Source organism: Trachinotus anak, unplaced genomic scaffold, assembly GCF_046630095.1.
Source record: "Trachinotus anak isolate AG129_WGS33_773 ecotype Australia unplaced genomic scaffold, CSIRO_AGI_Tana_v1 ptg000016l, whole genome shotgun sequence".
Taxonomy (NCBI): Eukaryota; Metazoa; Chordata; class Actinopteri; order Carangiformes; family Carangidae; genus Trachinotus; species Trachinotus anak.
In genome coordinates, this window is record NW_027273867.1 from 3,905,036 (window position 1) to 3,923,173 (window position 18,138).

Below are 18,138 nucleotides of genomic sequence, written 5' to 3' on the forward strand. Positions count from 1 at the left end.
AAAAAAAGTTTTACAAAGCCATTTGTGGCTCCACAGGGATTTTAGTCTGATAAATGTCTTCAAGTTAGATCACTTGAGTCAGCATTTGTTTTCTCTGAAGTTTAAAAAAACAAAAAAAAATCTGGGGTTGTGGAGATTACAGAGAAACTGGAGCTGCTCGAAGCTGGGGCTCAAGGCCGCATCATCTGCGACTAACATAACGCTAAGAAATCTCCCTCACTTCCTATGACTGAACCCCTGGTGGTCACATTGCATTGTGGGTGATTGTGGGTAACCCTAACCCTAACCCTAAGCACCAGGTTCTGACAAGGAAGAATTCAATGCTAAATCAGCGGAGTAGTCTTTTAAGAAATGTGAGCTGGTCAGGTAAAAATAGTCATGTGAAGATAGTGAAAAAAAGAAAGTATTCTGTGTCATGTTTTATATATAAAATTGATTGAGACATACTCACTGGAGTTCAACCTAACAATAACACTGCATCAAAAACAAGGATGAGGCTGCATGGTGGCAGCGTGTTGGTACAGGTACTGGTGAAATGATTAAGTATGATGCAGGACAGATGGATTACTAAAGGATTATCAGCTGCCAAAACACTGCTATAATACTCCGAGACAGGATTCTCCAAGCCAAGCTTTCCCACTGCACTGGAGCTTTACTGATGTCCTTCAATTGTACGTCGCTTTGAACAAAAGCGTCTGCCAAATGAGTAAATGTAAAAGTTATCACAGGGACTAACATATCCTCCTCACTTTTAATGTTACAAAGTGATTTACAGGGAATAAGAAGCTGCTGATATTTAAATTGCCAATGCAATATGTTGCTGCTTGACTTTGTAGTGAATTGTGGCAAAAGGTGAGGTTAAACCTTTTTACTGGGCAACCCAGAGAACTCTGTGTTGACACAATGGTAACAATGAACTAAATGAGAAGGCTGCAGTGCTAATGGTGGTCTCAACTAAGCCCTGCACAGTCATCGAGAATGTAATACTATAGCATCTCTAAACAATAAATTGTCCACCTGCCAGGGTAGATAAACTTTACCTTTTCCCAGTATTGACCTGATGAATTCTGCTCCAAACGTCGTTTCTCAGCTGAATTTTACAACCATCCAAACACTTATATATTTCCACAGTGTAATGACCTTCTAAACATGGTCAAGTTTTCATACTTGAAGTGCAATTTTAACATTGTTCAGAGAATATTACTTCCAGTGGAGAGAGCCTTATGCTAGCTGTATGGGTGAGCACAACATTGTTTTTTCACCAAATTTCCAAGAAATGTTCAAATAAATTTGACTTTGACCCCATATACACTGATCTCCATGATGCCCATCCACTGGGATTCTGACACTGAATGTTATGGCAGCAGTGACTTTGCTGTAGAAATACTGTGAAACTGGCGGAACACACGTATCAGACAGGACAAGGACAGGATGTCAGAAATACATTGTGCTTTCTTCCCGCCTCGCCATACAACAGCACATTTTTTGCATCAAGTTCAACTTGTCTTGACATTGGTGACCTTTGAGGGGATGCGGAGCCAGGGAGTCAAAAAATGGGGGAAGCTATCATAGTTTATTGGGTGTGTTGCACCATTCACTTTTGTTTAATCTCGTCTGTCAGACTAATACATGCTCCACAAAAGAGTAATGGCTTATGAGTTATGAGACAGGAGTCGATGGTAGAAATACATCTCTTGAAAATGCCAAGGGGGAGTAAACTGAACAGTACACAGCAGTGGTGAACCGTGAGGTGGGTGGAGTGAAGACAGTGAGCGCACCTATTTGAAAGCCAATGATGATTTCCCCCCTGCCATAGCTCGAACCTTCGGAGAGGCTGATTTTTGATCCCACCCACGATAAATCAAAATGTGATTGTTTAAAATTACCTGCCACTTTCTAAACAATCACACGCAGCTGTGGGGGCTTCAGGCCTCCTGTCCCAGTTATAAATTATTAGCCAATGAGTCAGCCAGCTGACATTTTCTCCACCTAGAGACAACAAGAAAAGACAAATGTGATTGGACTCCTTTCATTTCCAAAGCAAATTTGACAGAAATAAGGCTTAGATTAGAATTAGAAAAGAGAAATTATGAAGTGAAAGCGATTAAATATAACATTTAAAATGCTCATATGTTTGGCCTTTTCTGGTGTTTCCTCACTGGTATAGACAAAATGTAAAGAATCTCCCAGAACTACTGTGAATAACTAGCACCAGCTCAGCCTCCTAAAAGTTAGCCGTTAGCTCACCAGCTACAGTAGTTCACCAACTAGCCTTGTGAACAGTCATTATTTCACCAAGAACCAAATCTTTCACATACTGAAAGAATGAAATTAAGGCCTTAAGGCTGCAGCATTGCATTATTCCTGTCTGTCAGCTGCACATATTGAAGCCACATATATGTACCACATATGTGCCCCAGTTATAACATGTAGCTCAAACAGACTTAACTCAGTCACAGCTTAACTTTAGTCTTCATTGCTATCGCTTCACTTTCCTGTTACTTACATGCTGAGAACTTCAGCAGTCTTTGACTCATTACAGTACATCTTTTAAGACCACCCCTGAACAGCCAAACATTTGGGGTCATGGTTCATTGAACTTTTCACACAGACCACTTCCTCAAGCCATGTAAAAAAAAAAAAAAAAAAAAAAGGCAGAGGAGGGAAATTTGCAGCGAGACATCAGACAAGCTTCAGAAAGAAGAGGAGGATAGGATTGAGTGCTGTTCCATCAGTGCTTTAAATTAAAGAACTTCTGGGAGGAAATATTTCAATTGCTCAGTCTAATAATTGGAGAAAGAAGTCACCCATGACTGTGCTCCTGCTGTAATGGGTTGCTCTGAGGGAGCCTTTGAGCTACCATATGAGACGCTGCAGGCTCTCATGTTTGGTATGCTCATAGTTAAAAGGGTTATTCGGAGAGTGGATATCAACCTCCCCGCCTTGCTTTAGGAAGTGGCTGAATGATACAGTTTCCTGTTTATATTTAGAAGAGATAAGCTTCTCTTCAGCTAGCGCTCAAACTCAAGCCTGTACAGATCTGTGGGCCTTTTATACACCATAAGATGATACTGATGCATAACTGTGTTAACTGTGCAGATTGACATGAATGTGCCTCACCTTTGCTGCTGTATTTTTATGTCAGACTATTGGTTATGGAAAGGTGTGCGGTTCAAAAGCCATCCATCTATTCAAACAGCAGTTTGGACAGTATAAACTGAAATGTTCCACTACGTTCACAGTCTAGTTGCTAACTTTGTCTGCTGTTTTTGTGCTGAGCAGGTAGAGTACAGTGAGTTTCTTTTCACTGCCAGCTGCTGCTAGAAACAAGGTGGTGACCACAAAACCAAAACAATCATCTGAAAGTATAAATAATCCTCTGAGGGATCTTTCAATATTGTGCAGCTTTAAAGGTCCAATATAGTATAAAGTGAGATGTCCTTGTCTTTTCTGATTATAAAGCAGGCCTAGGTTCTATATTAATACAGTGAAAGTATCAAAGCCTCAGTCCACAGAGAAATGCACACAGCCTGTATTCAGACACTGAGCCTTAAAACCAGCCCTCAGCACTTCTGCAACTTTGTGATGTCACAACAAAGCAGTCACCATGCTCAGCCAGGTTCCAAGCCCCGCCCACCTGGACCCACCATCCAACCTTGCAGGATTTGGTTTCTCTGAGTGCTTACCTGAAATCTGCTCTATTTTTATTCAGTCACTCAGAAAAGGCTCTGAGCCTCTCTTCTGATTGAGCTGTTGTTGCAAGAGCTCCAGAGAGAAGCCTGAGAGAGGAGATGAAAAACTACAGAGATGGTTTTTGGTGTTTAAAACCAAAAATATATCTTCTTATGGACATCAACACTTCAAATAAAATATGGCACCTTTAAAATAAAGTTAGATATAGTTCTCTTATGTCACTCTGATGTCACAGTCTATATCATGGTTGATGTACATTATCTCTCCATTAAGCTTTGTCTTGTGGAAATGGCTGAACACTCTTCCCTGACAACTTGCACAACAACCAAGTGGGGTCCTGTGTGCGAGCTACTTTAACACTGGGATCTTTTTTTATCATTTTGTATGACTGTGTCTTTTATTGCATCTTGGATTTTCAGAGGCCATCAGCCTGTTTTTTTTTTCAATTCTACATGATTCCTTGAGACTGAAACACCCCACAAGTGCTCCAAATATATGTTTGTTCCAGAGGAAAGGTAACTGATTAAATGCAAATTATTTGATCATGTCACCAACAGCACAGAGATAATAATGATTTCTTGCTCACTGTTCTGTATTAACCTTTGCTATTTTGGAAGGAAACGTCCCTGACATACCGTTGGCTGTTATGTGCAAATAATGTTCCCTCACCTTCACCCTGGTGAAAGGTGTTGTTGTGCTTTTGCCTACTTAAACAGTAACTTATATTTGTCATGGTAAGCCACATGACTGCAAGGTGCAGCAAAGTTGCAGCTGTTGATACAGAAAATGGTGCATTTCACTCATGACAGGAAACAGGTGTGAGGCATGACTTTAATTACACATGATATAGGAATCACATTTTGACATATAGCACACCAAGGTAAAATTCTTTTCTTTTAGTTAAATTCAACAAAAATACTTTTTTTTCATATTTTCTTTCATCTCTTTAACCTGATTAATTTAATTGTTGATATATTTATTTCCCTCTTTTTTTCTTGTTTACTCAATATCTTCATTTTACTTTTTTTATTTCATGTTTTACTCATGTTGGCGGCTCTATCACTTGTGATACAGTGCATTCAGACATTTTCACATTTTGTTATGTTGCGGTTTTCCCTCGTCCATCTACACTCAATCCCCATAATGGCAACGTGAAAACAGAATTTTAGAAGTTAAGTTTAAAAGTGAAACACCTTTTTGCTGAAGTATTTAGACCCTCTGCTATGACACTTGAAATTTAGCCCAGGTGCCTCCTGTGATCATCATCTTTGAGACGTTTCCACACCTTGATTGGAATCCACTTGTGGTAAATTCAGATGACTGGACATGATTTTGAAAGGCCCACACCTGTCTGTGTAAGGTCTAACACCTGACAATGCATATAAGAGCAAAAAACCAAGCCATGAGGAGGAAGGAACTGTCTGTCTTTTACATATTTTTTTATTAACATTCATTAACCTCCCTTTTACTTTGTACTGTAGTGTCACCAAAACCAGTCCAACCACTGTGGATCTCCTGTCGGTTATAATACAACATTTAACTTTAACAATTAGTGTTGTAGTATAACCAATAGGAGGCTGTCGATGTGTGGAGTGATTTCCATAAAACTACAGTGTATAAGACGGAAATTACTGAATCTTTCTGTAGTATCTGTTTCTGGTATTGTGCTTTGTAGATGGTCAATGTGCACTCAACTCACAGCAGGTTGCACATAGAAACCAATGTTATTTCTTCAGCTGCGGGACAGTTCTTTTTGTTTAAGTTATTTTTTTGGCCTTTTAATGTCTATATTACATAGGTACAGTGAGAGAGTGACAGGAAAGTCAGGGAGAGAGAGAGAGAGGGGATGACATGCAGCAAAGGGCCGCAGGTCAGACTCGAACCCTGGGCCGCTGTGGTTAGGACCTAAGCCCTAATGGTACGCACTTACGAGTTAATGAACAAAACAAGTTTGAATCTTTACCAAAGTGTCTCAGCCCAAGCATGAGTAAGCAAGTAAAACTCCAAAAATGAACCACATTCCTCAATCTATTCTCTGCTCACTGTTTCCTCTTTCAATTGTGAGTTTGAAGTTATCATGTTTTAACATGAAATGTTTCACGTTATAACAAGAAACATTTCTTGTTATAACGTGATAACTTTGTATGTTGACGTGACATGACACTGATCCCTTTCCCTGTGTTAACAGCTGATGCTAATTTTCAACTCTCGTCCTTAGTTGGGCTTTTGAATGTATAGTGTAATTGTCAGTTGTGTAAAAGTCAGTTTCCATTATCGTAAAACCACAACACCCACCAGATATGACGGTACAGTAAAATACTACACTAAAATGCAACGATTGTAAAGTACTTATCCCTCTAAATGAGTCTCTGAAAGCTGTGGCTGACCTAACCAACATTTGACACAACTGAATACTACCACTGTCTACTCTGTTGCTGGTTTGCTCTACCACATGTTCACAGGTCACCGGCTCTTTTAGTTTTCAATAATCCATTAAAAACAGCTCAAGGACAAAATGTTGCCTTGATGAGTAATGTCATGTGGAGCAGCACATGTATTTCAGGTCTCCTAATATGACTTCATTGCACAGCTAACTAGAACTTTAATGATAACTATTTTATATATTTAGTCTGTTCTTCTAATAATGGTGTTGTATGAGTAAAACAGACCTGTTACTTTAAAGGTGCCATATTTTACACTTTTCCAGTGTTTCATTTCAAATTTTGATATCCATAAAAAGATACATTTGTAGTTTTAAGTACCAAAAACCATTTACCCACCAAATCCTGCAAGGTTGGATGGTGGGTCCAGGTGGGCATGGCTTGGGGCATGGCTGAGAGCAGTGACTGCTTTGTTGTGACATCACAAAGTAACAGAAGTCCTGACGGCTGGTTTTAAGGCTCAGTTTCTGAATACAGGCTGTGTGCATTTCTCTGTGGACTGAAGCTTTGATACTTTCACAGTATTTAAATAGAACCTAGACCTGCTTTATAATCAGAAACACATGGACATCTACCTTTATACTATATGAGACCTTTAAATGATTGATTACATCACTTAGCGTGTGAGCTGACTGCAATAGCTTTTGTAAACAGATGCTGATGCATGTCCGTTTCATCATTTTAAAATGGATTATAGCCACTGTTGTTTATTACAAAGCAGCACACCACTCTGCCATTTTTGGTCATTAACGTTCGAATTTTCCAATTATATATCAAACAGTGAAGTATAAAAAAAGCTTTGTGCTGACAGAGTGCTGACTCACTACTGTTTAGGATGTGTCGCTTGTACTTTGCTCTTTTCTCTTGTTTGCTGATCACTTGGACAGAACCTTAAAGCCCCTGTGGTTTAGACCACTACTACAATACAAATCTCCTGTAAAAAAAAAAAGAGTCCACTGGTCGTTTGTGCCGCAGGTTATTATGACCCATAGTTATGTTTTGTTGTTAGGTGACATCTAGTGTTCGAAGTAATTATGACGGTGGCATAGCGTAAAGAGCGACAAAGTGCACGTCAGGAGGAGGTTGGGGTGGATGGATGAATATGACACAGGAGAGCGGTGTTCGATTCCCATGTGAAAGTACCAGTTTAAGTTTCTTCTATTATCCATAATCATTTGTTGTTATTATTGTAACAGAGATCATCTAATGTCTAATGTTATTTTTACCCAAATCACCCTCTTCTCCTAAACCTAACCAAGCCATGACCGTTATTTCAGTAACCATGGTGACGAAGGTAGGTACGCTGCTCTCGGTACAGTCCGCATGTTTATTATTGTAATCTTGACAACCAAGGTCCGGTATGCCTGCCGCCATAGGGGCGCTATTTCAGGAGACACTGCTGTTCTGTGCTGGTTCAGGTTGGAGGACTGGTCGACACTTGAACAGCTGGGTATATAACAACATCACAGTATTATCCTTTCAGGTCATAATGTGCTGCTAACAGTGGGTAGTGGAGTCACTAACGTATGGAAAGCAGTTTCTTTAAATAAATATTTTATTTGAAAATAAATACATTTTCTTAAAATAGAATCAATAACATTACAAAAGCTTTTGGGAGATGGGAAAGTAGGAGGGAGGGACAGGGAAGAGTTGGGGGTGGTGGTGGGGGTGAGAGGGAGGGTTTACCCAAATAAATGATGTGTAATTTGGAACAAGGAGTACAATCTCACACGGTTATCTACCATCTTAAGACAAGTTCCCACAAAGCGTTGTACTGTACATTCTCAGCTGCTTTGTGGGAAAGTGGTGGCGTCCCTCACGCTTGCTTTAACATGCAGTCTACTTGGTCTTAAAGCTTCAGGCCCCCTGCACCCAGAAACATTGGCATACTGTATCTACACACTTGGTTTGTAAAAGAAAAAAAAATGTAGGATATAATCTCTTGTCAACACATCAAAATCAGCCACTGATTTACATTTACATCTGACAATGTTTTTTTTTTTCTGAAAGTACCTTAAATGTGTCTAGATCAACTTCACCTCTAGTCTACAGTACAAAGATACAATTCACAAGAAGGCTGCACTTATTGATATAGCAGTAATCAGAGGCCACTGTCTTGCTAAGGCCAGAAGTGTTTCCGTTGTCACTGTGAGGTTGTGGATTTGCCAGGCAGAAGAGTAAAACAAGAGCGGGAGCCTCGCTGGCACTTTTCTGCCTTGATAACAGCGTTTCAATGCCCATTGTTTGACTCGAGAGCTGGGAGATGGCAGATCTCCAGAGAGATGGGGACAGCAGCACAGTTGTATTGAAACAGATTAACACAGTGCAGCAGCGCAGTCCTGGCCCCTCTGACAGCTCCACAAATAGCAGTGCGAGTGCAGGAAGTTCTCCCTCGGCTGGCCTACAGTGGCAAAGCAGCAACCTTGACAAAAACCTAATTACCAATTGTGCTAAAAAAATTGAAAAAAAAAGCGCTACAGAACATGTCCGTTTTATAATTATTGAGTCATTGGAGAATGTGCAAGTCGACCTCAATTAAGACAAGCGTGTGAGAGCATGTAATTTAAATCTAATCAGTAGAAAAGCAGCAGAGTAAGCTAATCTATGGCAAAAACAACAACTTTGCACGCTTTGTGCTCCTCGCTCGCTCTTCCTGCCTAATGAAATCAATGCCACAGGTAGTGGCAGCTTTAAATAATGATTAAACTAAGTGCTGCCGGGGAGTGCTGTGTCCACACATTGTGTCCACACAACCAAAATCTCTCGCTCTCGCTCCCTGCGCAGCCTCCAATCAGCTTCAGCGCACCGGGCAATGGTCTAGGGAGAAGGACGCCATTCGATGGGTTTTAAATGCCTCACTGCACTGACCACACACAGACACACACGCACAAATAACACACAAATGCAAATTCTGCAATCACGCACCTCTTTTTTATCTTCTCTCTTTTCAGCTCTCTGATCAACAGCTGCTTTTTTTTCTTTTGTTTGGCTTTTCTTGAACCTTTGCAACAGGCCACAGTTTGTGTTGTTTCTCATTCAATAACAAGCTTCTCCGTTCCCAACCCTTCTACGAATTAGTAAATACAACAAATAAAAGCTTTGTTTGAGCAGCACACTACTTTGCCGATGATTCAACCACAGTTAAATAGCAAGGAACAGATGTGATACATTTAATGATAGCAGATTTTATCTGAGCCAGGTAAATGACACCAAAAGCTAAAATAATCGATGTGGCACATTTCACCTAAACCCCATCCGTCACTCAGGAATGCTGCACCACCTCTCTCTCTCTCTCTGCTCTTCAAGGAAATGTGTTTTTCTTTTTGTTTGTTTTTTCTTTTTGTAGGAACTAGGTTTTGAAGAGCCAGCCTTCAACATGCACACAGAAAATCATTCTACATCCCGTCATCCTTGTACAAACAAATTCAGAGGACAAACTTTTATAAATTTGTAAAATATCTGCTACTAGTTGAAGGTCTCATCAGAAATAAAATACACATAAGGATGCCACAGAATCTAGCAGACCCAGATGGACAGTCTTTCCAGGTTGCCCCCTCCCCCCCCCCCCCCCCCATTGTGTTAGTTAAGTTTACAATTATCCCAAAGCCTTGGCATTGCAGGCACAAGTGCTGAGGGCCAGATGGGTACAGACAGAGCCCGCTGCATCAGGATGCCTCAATTTGGCCAAAACACAACAGATCTTACTGGCACCAGCTCAAAGAAGAGAAACCTGGTGCTTTAGCTTTGTTTTCTCACATTACAATTCTTCATCAAGTCGCAGGCAGGTCAGTGTGAAGGCGTGCTAGACACTGTCATTTACACAGACACAGATACACCCAAACTGAATAGAGAGATTGTCTCCTCTGGCTGTGCCGCAGCGGCCACGCAGTCATTCTTTGGGGTGTCCAGTCCAAACAAAACCAAACCAAGTTTCCGGTGGCACTTTAGCTCAGCAGCTCACCGTGCTCGGCTGCTGTTTGCACACAAAGTCCGATATGAAGTCAAACTCGTTCTGTCCCAGGAAGAGCTCCGGCAGCTCCTGAATGCGATCCAAGCCAAACTCCAGCACCAGTGAAGTCAGAACCTCCTCGTCGATCAGATCCATGTCCATGCCGTTTGACCCCAGAGGGCCGCCAATGTGCTGCATGCCCGACAGCTGGGCCGGACCCACCCGGTACTGAGCACTGTTGGGCAGGTGGTGTCCGTTGGCCGAGCTGAGCGGGTGTCCGTGGTACTGAGTGTTGAGTTTCTGCAGGTGCATGCTGGCCATGAGCTGCTGGGAGGTGAGGTTACCAGGGAGGTACTGCTGCGGGTGTCCACCCTGCTGCTGCTGCTGCTGCTGGGGGTGCATGTGGTGGTGCTGCTGCTGATTCGGGCCCTGGCCATTGTACATCATGTTCCCAGACATCATCTGGTGGTGGTGGTTGGCCATGGGAGCTCCGTTCACGGGCCCGCCCATCCCTCCGGGTCCCACCATGCCCGGCCTCTGTCTCATGGCAGCCTCCATGTTGTTCTGAGGGTTCCTGCCATAGTGCATCACCTGGCCATTGGGCAGACTGCGCAGGCCGGGCTGGCCATTGTGCTGCGGGGGCCCATTCATGCCCATCCTGAAGCTGTGGGTCATGGGCATCATCATGTGTTCTGCCATGGCTCCTCTGTCACTAAAAAACAACACTGGTGAAAAAAAATGACATGAAATTAGATTTTTAATACAACCAGAAGTCATTTCAATCTAGACAAGCTTGAATTTAAAGGGGTTTTCCACCAATTTAACAATAGAAATTCAAAATATACTCAAACTCTGTTTTTTTTTAAGTCTGGGGAAGATTCACAATTTCAATTTTTATTTTTTTTTGCTCAAACACTTCAAGACAGTAGAACATGAATAATTAAAACCTGCACCACTAGCAAAACTGTTACCCTTATGCATATTCAAAATATTCTGGTTATCCCATACAGCTATGGACTGCTGGTAACAAAGCAGAATCAGTGTCAAAAATCAGTATGTTAGCTAGCCACCAATGGGACTGTGGCTACAGCTAACCACTAATTTTTAGGGTTTAGAATGTTTTCACATTACAAGATTTTTATTTATCTTAACAATTAGTTAAATCGCCCATCTCTACCATAATGATTGTTGTTGGGTTGTCTTGGATTAGGTTTGAGACTTCAACCTTTTTATAGTGTGTGTGTGTATGTGTGTGTGTGTGTGTGTGTGTGTGTGTGTGTGACAAATTTAAAGTCTGCATTACAAACTGCAGGACTGAGGTTAAAAGATGTGAGCGTTTAAGTTAGTGTTTAAATTTGAATTTGAATACACAATGGTCCACCAGGGTACGCGTGATGTAAATGTCGTCATTTGGACGTCCATGTCCACAAAAGCACCAACTGTAAGTGCTCCTCCAAGTGGACTAGAAAGAAGAGGAACTACATGTCCATGGTGTCCGTGTGTGTGTCCACCAGGGAGTATAATGGAGGCTTTAGGGGACAGGGAGGGTTTAACAGAAGACATGCTATCCAGTTGTACTATGGGAAATGTAGGATCCAGTGTTTTTGTAGTTCGACCCATACAAAAGACTAGAAGTTAGGACATCTCAGTCTCAGCTGCTTCAGTTAAGACCATCTGGTGAGTCTCCCCGTTTTACAGACGTGCCATACTAAATTGCTCGAAAACAATAATATAATAACCATAATGACAGCAAGCCCTGTCTCTCTGTTCAAACTGCTCTCTCCTCCACAGTTTTGCTTTCAGTCAAGTCAGAAGTGTCCCCATTAAAAAATAACAAAACAAAAAAAATATATACATCTTAAACCTCCAAAATTACACCATCAGTGAATTACCACTGAATAACACACTGACAAGGGAGGGCAGCAATACCCTTGCAGCCAAAAGGACGCAGAGGAATGCTTCTCCAGACCACACACACCTCTTCCCCCCTCTCTCTCAACACACATCACACCACCTCTGTCTTCACACAGTCATTACAAAAAAAGATCTTCAATTAAGATTGCCCACAGATGACAAACAGATCGTGCTCACGCTGAAACTGTAATTTGCTGTCAAGGTTATTGGCTTGTTGAAATTGATAACATTATTTTATAAGCTTCCCCCTGAATGGGATGATCATAAAAACAGATCCCAGAGCGAGTCATGTAATGAATGTCTGCCTGCTGAAAAACAAAGATATTTCAGGCTTTTAACCCCCCCCCCCCCTTAAAATATGAACTCTGGTTGTGCCCCCGGCTGCTTGTACCAATTCAACCCCTTTAGTGCTGATAAAACGAGACACTTTCCTCAATGGCCTCAATCCTCTCCTAAATATTCTGCCCCTCTGATACCTAATTATACGCTATCTGTGGAGTTTCCTTACAGATCTGGATTATTCAGCCAAATGTCACTTAGTGAACAGCCAGTCTGAGGGATAATAATAATAATTACACAAGCATGAAACCATTTTTTTAACCTAAAGCGGACTGTGCGTGTGGGCTACTTGACATTATTCGATGCCATAAGACCGCAACAAATACACCAGGCAATAATACCGCCGCAAGTGAGCAAAGTGACACGGTGGAACAGGATAGATTCCCGCTGCGTGTAATGCGATCCGATCAGCTTTATTCTCATGAAGAATATTATGAAAAACAGTCAGCGCGAGTCTACAAAGGGAAAGTGCAGCCTCTCTACCTGCGTTAGGAGTAACACAAGACGACACCTACCCGATGTGTTCACGTAGAATCCGTGCGGAGAAGTTGGATCAGTGCCGGGGTTGTTTCTCCAGCTGATGCTCCGGCTACATGCAGCCCTGCGGTGGATTCAAACTCTGCGGCGTCTCGGCACTCAGAGGAGTTTGTTTTCTGGGTCAACTCAGGGATTATATACATCTATAAAGCACACACACACAGAGTGAGTGAGAGAGAGAGTGAGAGAGAGAGAGAGGAGGAGCTACCGTCCTCTCCGTCTCCTTTGTTGCCATTGGTCCTCCCTCTTAATCACTGTGCAAAGAAACGTTCACTAACCGCCTCCACTGATCCGGCGGAGCGAGCGGCGGAGCCCCGCTCGGCCGAGCCGCGCTCTGGGTCCTGGGGAGGCTCCACTGCCGCCTGCCTTCATTACCCTCACACCAGTATCCGTAATGATCCTCACTCTCTTAACTGAAAGCTTTCTGTTTAAAGAGCAGCGGGGAGGGAGCCACAGCAGAACCACTTCAAATCATTTAACAGGGTGTTTCACAGAGTTAAACGGGAGTGGAGCTGTGTAGATCTGGCGCTGTGTGGGTCTATGGAATAATACATGTGGCCTGTGTGCTAAACCAGTAATATCTGAAAAGTTAGAAATGATCATTTATCATGTCCTATTCAACAATAGCTGATTAAAAACATTCCTTGCTTTTATATTAAAAATGATGTTACCTGGACCATGTCCCAAATCAAACCTTTCTCCAATGTGTTTATTTTGCAACAAATTAATGCAAATACATTATTATTGGCACAATAAAAACAGTGACATCAGACAAAAAAAGTTAACAAATAATAAAAATAAATAAATGTAATAAATGTCCATTACTGTACACATTCACTGACAAGGTATTTCATTTTTTCTATTGCAATATCTGCTAGTGGCACCAGAAGCATGATTCATCATTTCATGGTTAGGCAACTTAAAGCATTTATGGTTAGGGAAAGGCGGAGGTTTGGGTGAAACTCAAGATTTCAAGATTTGTCATCACATCTTCCCCTAACATTAAATGAGTGATTTGTAAGTGTAAGACACAGCCAACGTTAGCACTGACTGTTTACTTACCGGTCTAGAAGAAATGTTGCGAGTTCAGCATCAAACTTCATTCCTTTACTCACACAGAGCTGTCTCCAGTGCTGGAAAGCAATGGCAATCCCAATCCCCAGCTAGCCCCAGCCCGTCTTGTCACTTTCCGATAGTGACTCCAAGCTGTAGCCTCCAATCTGCCCTGAAGACATTAGCGCTGCTCAGAGGACGTATTGTAAGCTCTTGTCTTGTAACAACGTCAAGTGACAGTCACCACCACCTGCTCGCAGCAGCAGAGAAACTTAACAAATAGCCCATTTAGAGCAGTAAGAACTGATATTTTTTGGGCAGCTAACAACATCTGACATTAAGTTGCTATGGTCAAGGTTTAGTCTTTCTTCTATATAAAGCTGCCGGCTGAGTCATTCAACCAAAATAATGAGCTGAAAAAAGCTAAAAAGCTCTTTAAAGATTGTAGTTTGTCTAGACGAGTGGCACCTATCACATTACACACTGTATTTGATCCACTGTTAATATGAAAATGTTGAAGACTACAGCTTTACTATATTTTTGTGGCCAAATTGAAGCGAAGATAAGCGTAAATGTCTGCAGGTCGACACAGACAACAGTGTTATGGGAAACCATAGGTCACAAAGAGTCTCAGGGGAGCTGACACACACACACCTCCCATATCTCGTGCAGGCTGCAGTTGAAGTGAGTTGGAGACGGGGGGAATATTATTAAGGAAGGAAGAAGTTTAATGTGTCTGTACCGTCATACAAAAGCAAAACCGCTTAGTCGTGTATAAATGTTATTTTTAGGAAAGATGATTGTTCAAGCCAAAACCCAAAGTTTGATGAAACACTGCCCAACTCATCTGAGTGGTAACATGGGAAATAACACAACCTTACCCAAGAAGAAATCCTGGTTATTTCTTTGTGGTTTTCATGGAAATTACAGCTTACAACTCAAGATTACATAATCTAACACAATTTTTTCAACAATTTATCAGTTTACATGATGCTAGATAGGTCATCTGTTCGTGAAACTGGTCAAAAAACCAAAGCCAAGAAAACATTAAAATGGGGTTTTAATGTTGATTTCTTTTTTCAGATGTGCCACTAACTACAATAAATGGATACAATTATATTTTCACATTTTAAACTATGTGTCAAACAAAATGGAAGAACACTAGAAGCACCTTGTTTCCCTGTGAGGTGCCAGACCTCCGTACGTCCTCATTTCAAGTAGCATTATTAAGGCTAGTTGCTCTGGGCTACATTAGCCACTACGAGCATAACACTCCTGAATGACCAACTGAAATGATGGTGGTCTTATAGACATCAATGCTGTTTCCCAAACCAGATACTTCAGTCAGTACACTCACATGTAGTACACTGTATACACAGTATACTCACTGGCGTAGTACCTGTAGCTTCAGTTATTGTTTTCATACAAAAACATGACACAATCGCATTCATTTCCCATGAGATAAGCCTGGACTGTAGGTTTCTGGGTCTTACTTGACATCAGAGATGTCAATCCTGTGACTCACTAATTTATTTATGTATTATCTTTGACCTCATTTGCATTGGTCAAATCTGCAAGATAAAATCTGTCTTATCTTTAAATGCAAAAGCTCCGATACACTCCACTGAAATGGGTGTTAAAGACGTGCTACCTTTCTGTGCAGCATGATGGGAACCCTCCACCCAACTCCAGAGCGAGCACACGCCAGCCGGTCCTTTTGTTTTGCCCTCCCTTCCTGTGTGGAGAAAGTCAGGCCCCTCAGCAGGAGCTTGGTATGTATTCCTGTTGACATACACACACACCCTCTGCAGCAGAGGAATGTGTCCTATTTTTGGGCCCCTCAAGTCAGCCAGACTTCCAGCCTCTTTCTAATGCTTGATTCACTTGACCATTGTTTTTTTGTTCTCGTTTGGAGAGTCGCTGTGTGTTTTGATCTGCAGCCACAATCTCTTCCATTTATGTATAAGGGGCTGTTGTTCTCAGCAGTGATGAGTACATTGCTTGAGTCAGGGTTAGGATGTTTATTCTGCCAAGCACAGTTGAACATGAACATGATTTTTCAGCTTTTCAGTGGTGGAATGAAACTTAACCCCACTAAATTATTCATCAGCTATTTGGGGTGTGCATCTCTCCAATACAAGACGATCTGATACGTACGATGCGATGTAGATTTATGGGGTACGATATGGTTCATGGATGATACATTTTAACGTAGAAGGGAATGCTTCAATTTGATTTGATTTGATTTGATTTGATTTGATTTGATTTGATTTGATTTGATTTGATTTGATTTGATTTGATTTGATTTGATTTGATTTGGTTGGGTTCGATTCGATGTGATTCGGTACACTGCAGGCACCGTTTTAGCTTGAAAACTCAGAGCTTGCATTGTAGTCTGGACAGGTAAAAACGGAGCAAAAACGGTGACGTGGACACACCAGGTCACTCCCTGACTGGCTCTTGTCAGCCACTCAGGGAGTGACTGGCCTTGTTGTCTCCGCTAGCAGCTGTTGTTCAGTTAAATTCTGCAACTGTCTTTGCTTTCCTTGTTCGTAGTATTTTCTGTAACTGTAAATCTGCTTCCTGTTTACACCGGCTCGTGCATGCCCAGTGTCAGTGAATGGTCATGTATGTATGCGTTTTCAGGTGTGTTAGTATGGACACAGATCGTTTCTGATACGGAGCTAAAATGCTGGTCTGGACGGAGATTGTTAACGCAGTGGTGTGGATGTAGCCTTTGTGCTAGCTGTACTACAGGCCTCCTCATCGCCTGTTTCCCCATGTTGTCTCACTAAGTGAGTGTTGAGATTAATTGTGCTACTGCTGTACTTTTGTGCTGTTTTACACTCCTTACATATTGCAGTGGTTTTATCTAGTGTCCCGTTCCTTTTGTAAAATCCAAATATCTTCCAAACTTTGGATTTCAGACTTGACAGTGCATTATAAATTGTGTCGATGTTGTTGGACATGTCTGTCTTTACCTGCTATCTTAACATTACTGTGATGAGTCTTACAATAGTTTCATGGGAGAGAGAGAGAGAGAGAGCTGTAGACACTGAGCAGATAGAGCTCTTAGCAGTGTAGCAGCAACGTTAAACTGATTCATAACATTGTCATCAGGCCATCGGCCAGATCATGGTACATTTTGATCGATCCAGAGGTCCGTGTATCAATGTACTTGCATTTTTTAAATTAAAACCGATTTCCAATTCATACCGGTTATTTACGTTTCAGATTTGCATTTTACATAGAAAATGTACGAAAAGTTTATAAAAAATTATGTATTGTTTTAGATTTAACTAGCAGAGTATAGGAAGTAGTTAAAGGTATAGTTTGACATTTTACTAAAATACTAATATTTGTCTAATTTCCTACAGTTAGATGAGAAGCTTTGATACCACCCTCAAGTTCATACAGTAAATATGAAGCTGGGAGGGAAGTGCATGCTAATTAGCGCCATAGCATGCAAAACAGCATCCTTAACAACCTTGCTAGCTGTCTATTTTGTCTACGTTAGAGTGACCACTAACAGTGTCCTTTACCAGGCAGCTCTTGCCACTTTTAATCTGAACGAACAGTTAGAGGTGTTGGAAACAGGGGTAAACAAACTAACAAACAAACTGCCTACCAGCACCACTAGTTAACATGATTTCACATTTAGGTGGAGAGTCTTGTTGTAACTGTAACGAAGTCACTTCTCCCAGTCAAAAATAGTCAGGCACATGATCCCATGGAAAACCACAACAAAGCAAAATATGTAAAATAGTCATCTTTAGCCAGGTGGATTTTGACAGAGCCAGACAGGCTATTTCCCCCTGTTTTCAGACTTTATCCCAGGCTAAGCTAACCAGCTGCGGCCTGTAGCTTGGTATTTAGCATACATTCACATTTACAAGTGGCATTTTACTCTCAAAGCAAATAAGCAAAGTATTTCTTTAAAAAGAGCTTGATCTCTACAAGTTTAGTTGATTAATCAATAACAATAATCAAAAAATATAACTATCTAATATAATGCTTAAAGAGGCTTATTTGCTTTAAGTTAGATAAGATTGATCGATTCCACATTAGATAATGATATCATTTACATAAATCATTTACATAAATAAAAAGCTACTTCCAGAACCCAGTTAGCTTTAGCTTAGACTGGAAACAGAAGCAAACAGTTAGCCTGTCTCTGTCCACAGGTAACGTGTTGGTTTTTATCTATCCAGA

General features: G+C 41.3%; 2 protein-coding genes across 2 annotated transcripts in view; both read right to left on the reverse strand.

Moving 5' to 3' along the window:
- rpl15 (ribosomal protein L15) overlaps nt 1-18,138 on the reverse strand; it is a 397,523-nt gene that overhangs the window by 357,445 nt on the left and 21,940 nt on the right. The window lies entirely within an intron of this gene.
- cited4a (Cbp/p300-interacting transactivator, with Glu/Asp-rich carboxy-terminal domain, 4a) lies at nt 7,672-13,039 on the reverse strand. Its single transcript, XM_071500168.1, has 2 exons — nt 12,852-13,039; nt 7,672-10,808 (listed from the first exon to the last, which is right to left on the reverse strand). Exon 2 carries the CDS (start codon nt 10,780-10,782, stop codon nt 10,084-10,086), a length of 699 nt encoding a protein of 232 aa, XP_071356269.1. The 5' UTR covers nt 10,783-10,808; nt 12,852-13,039; the 3' UTR covers nt 7,672-10,083.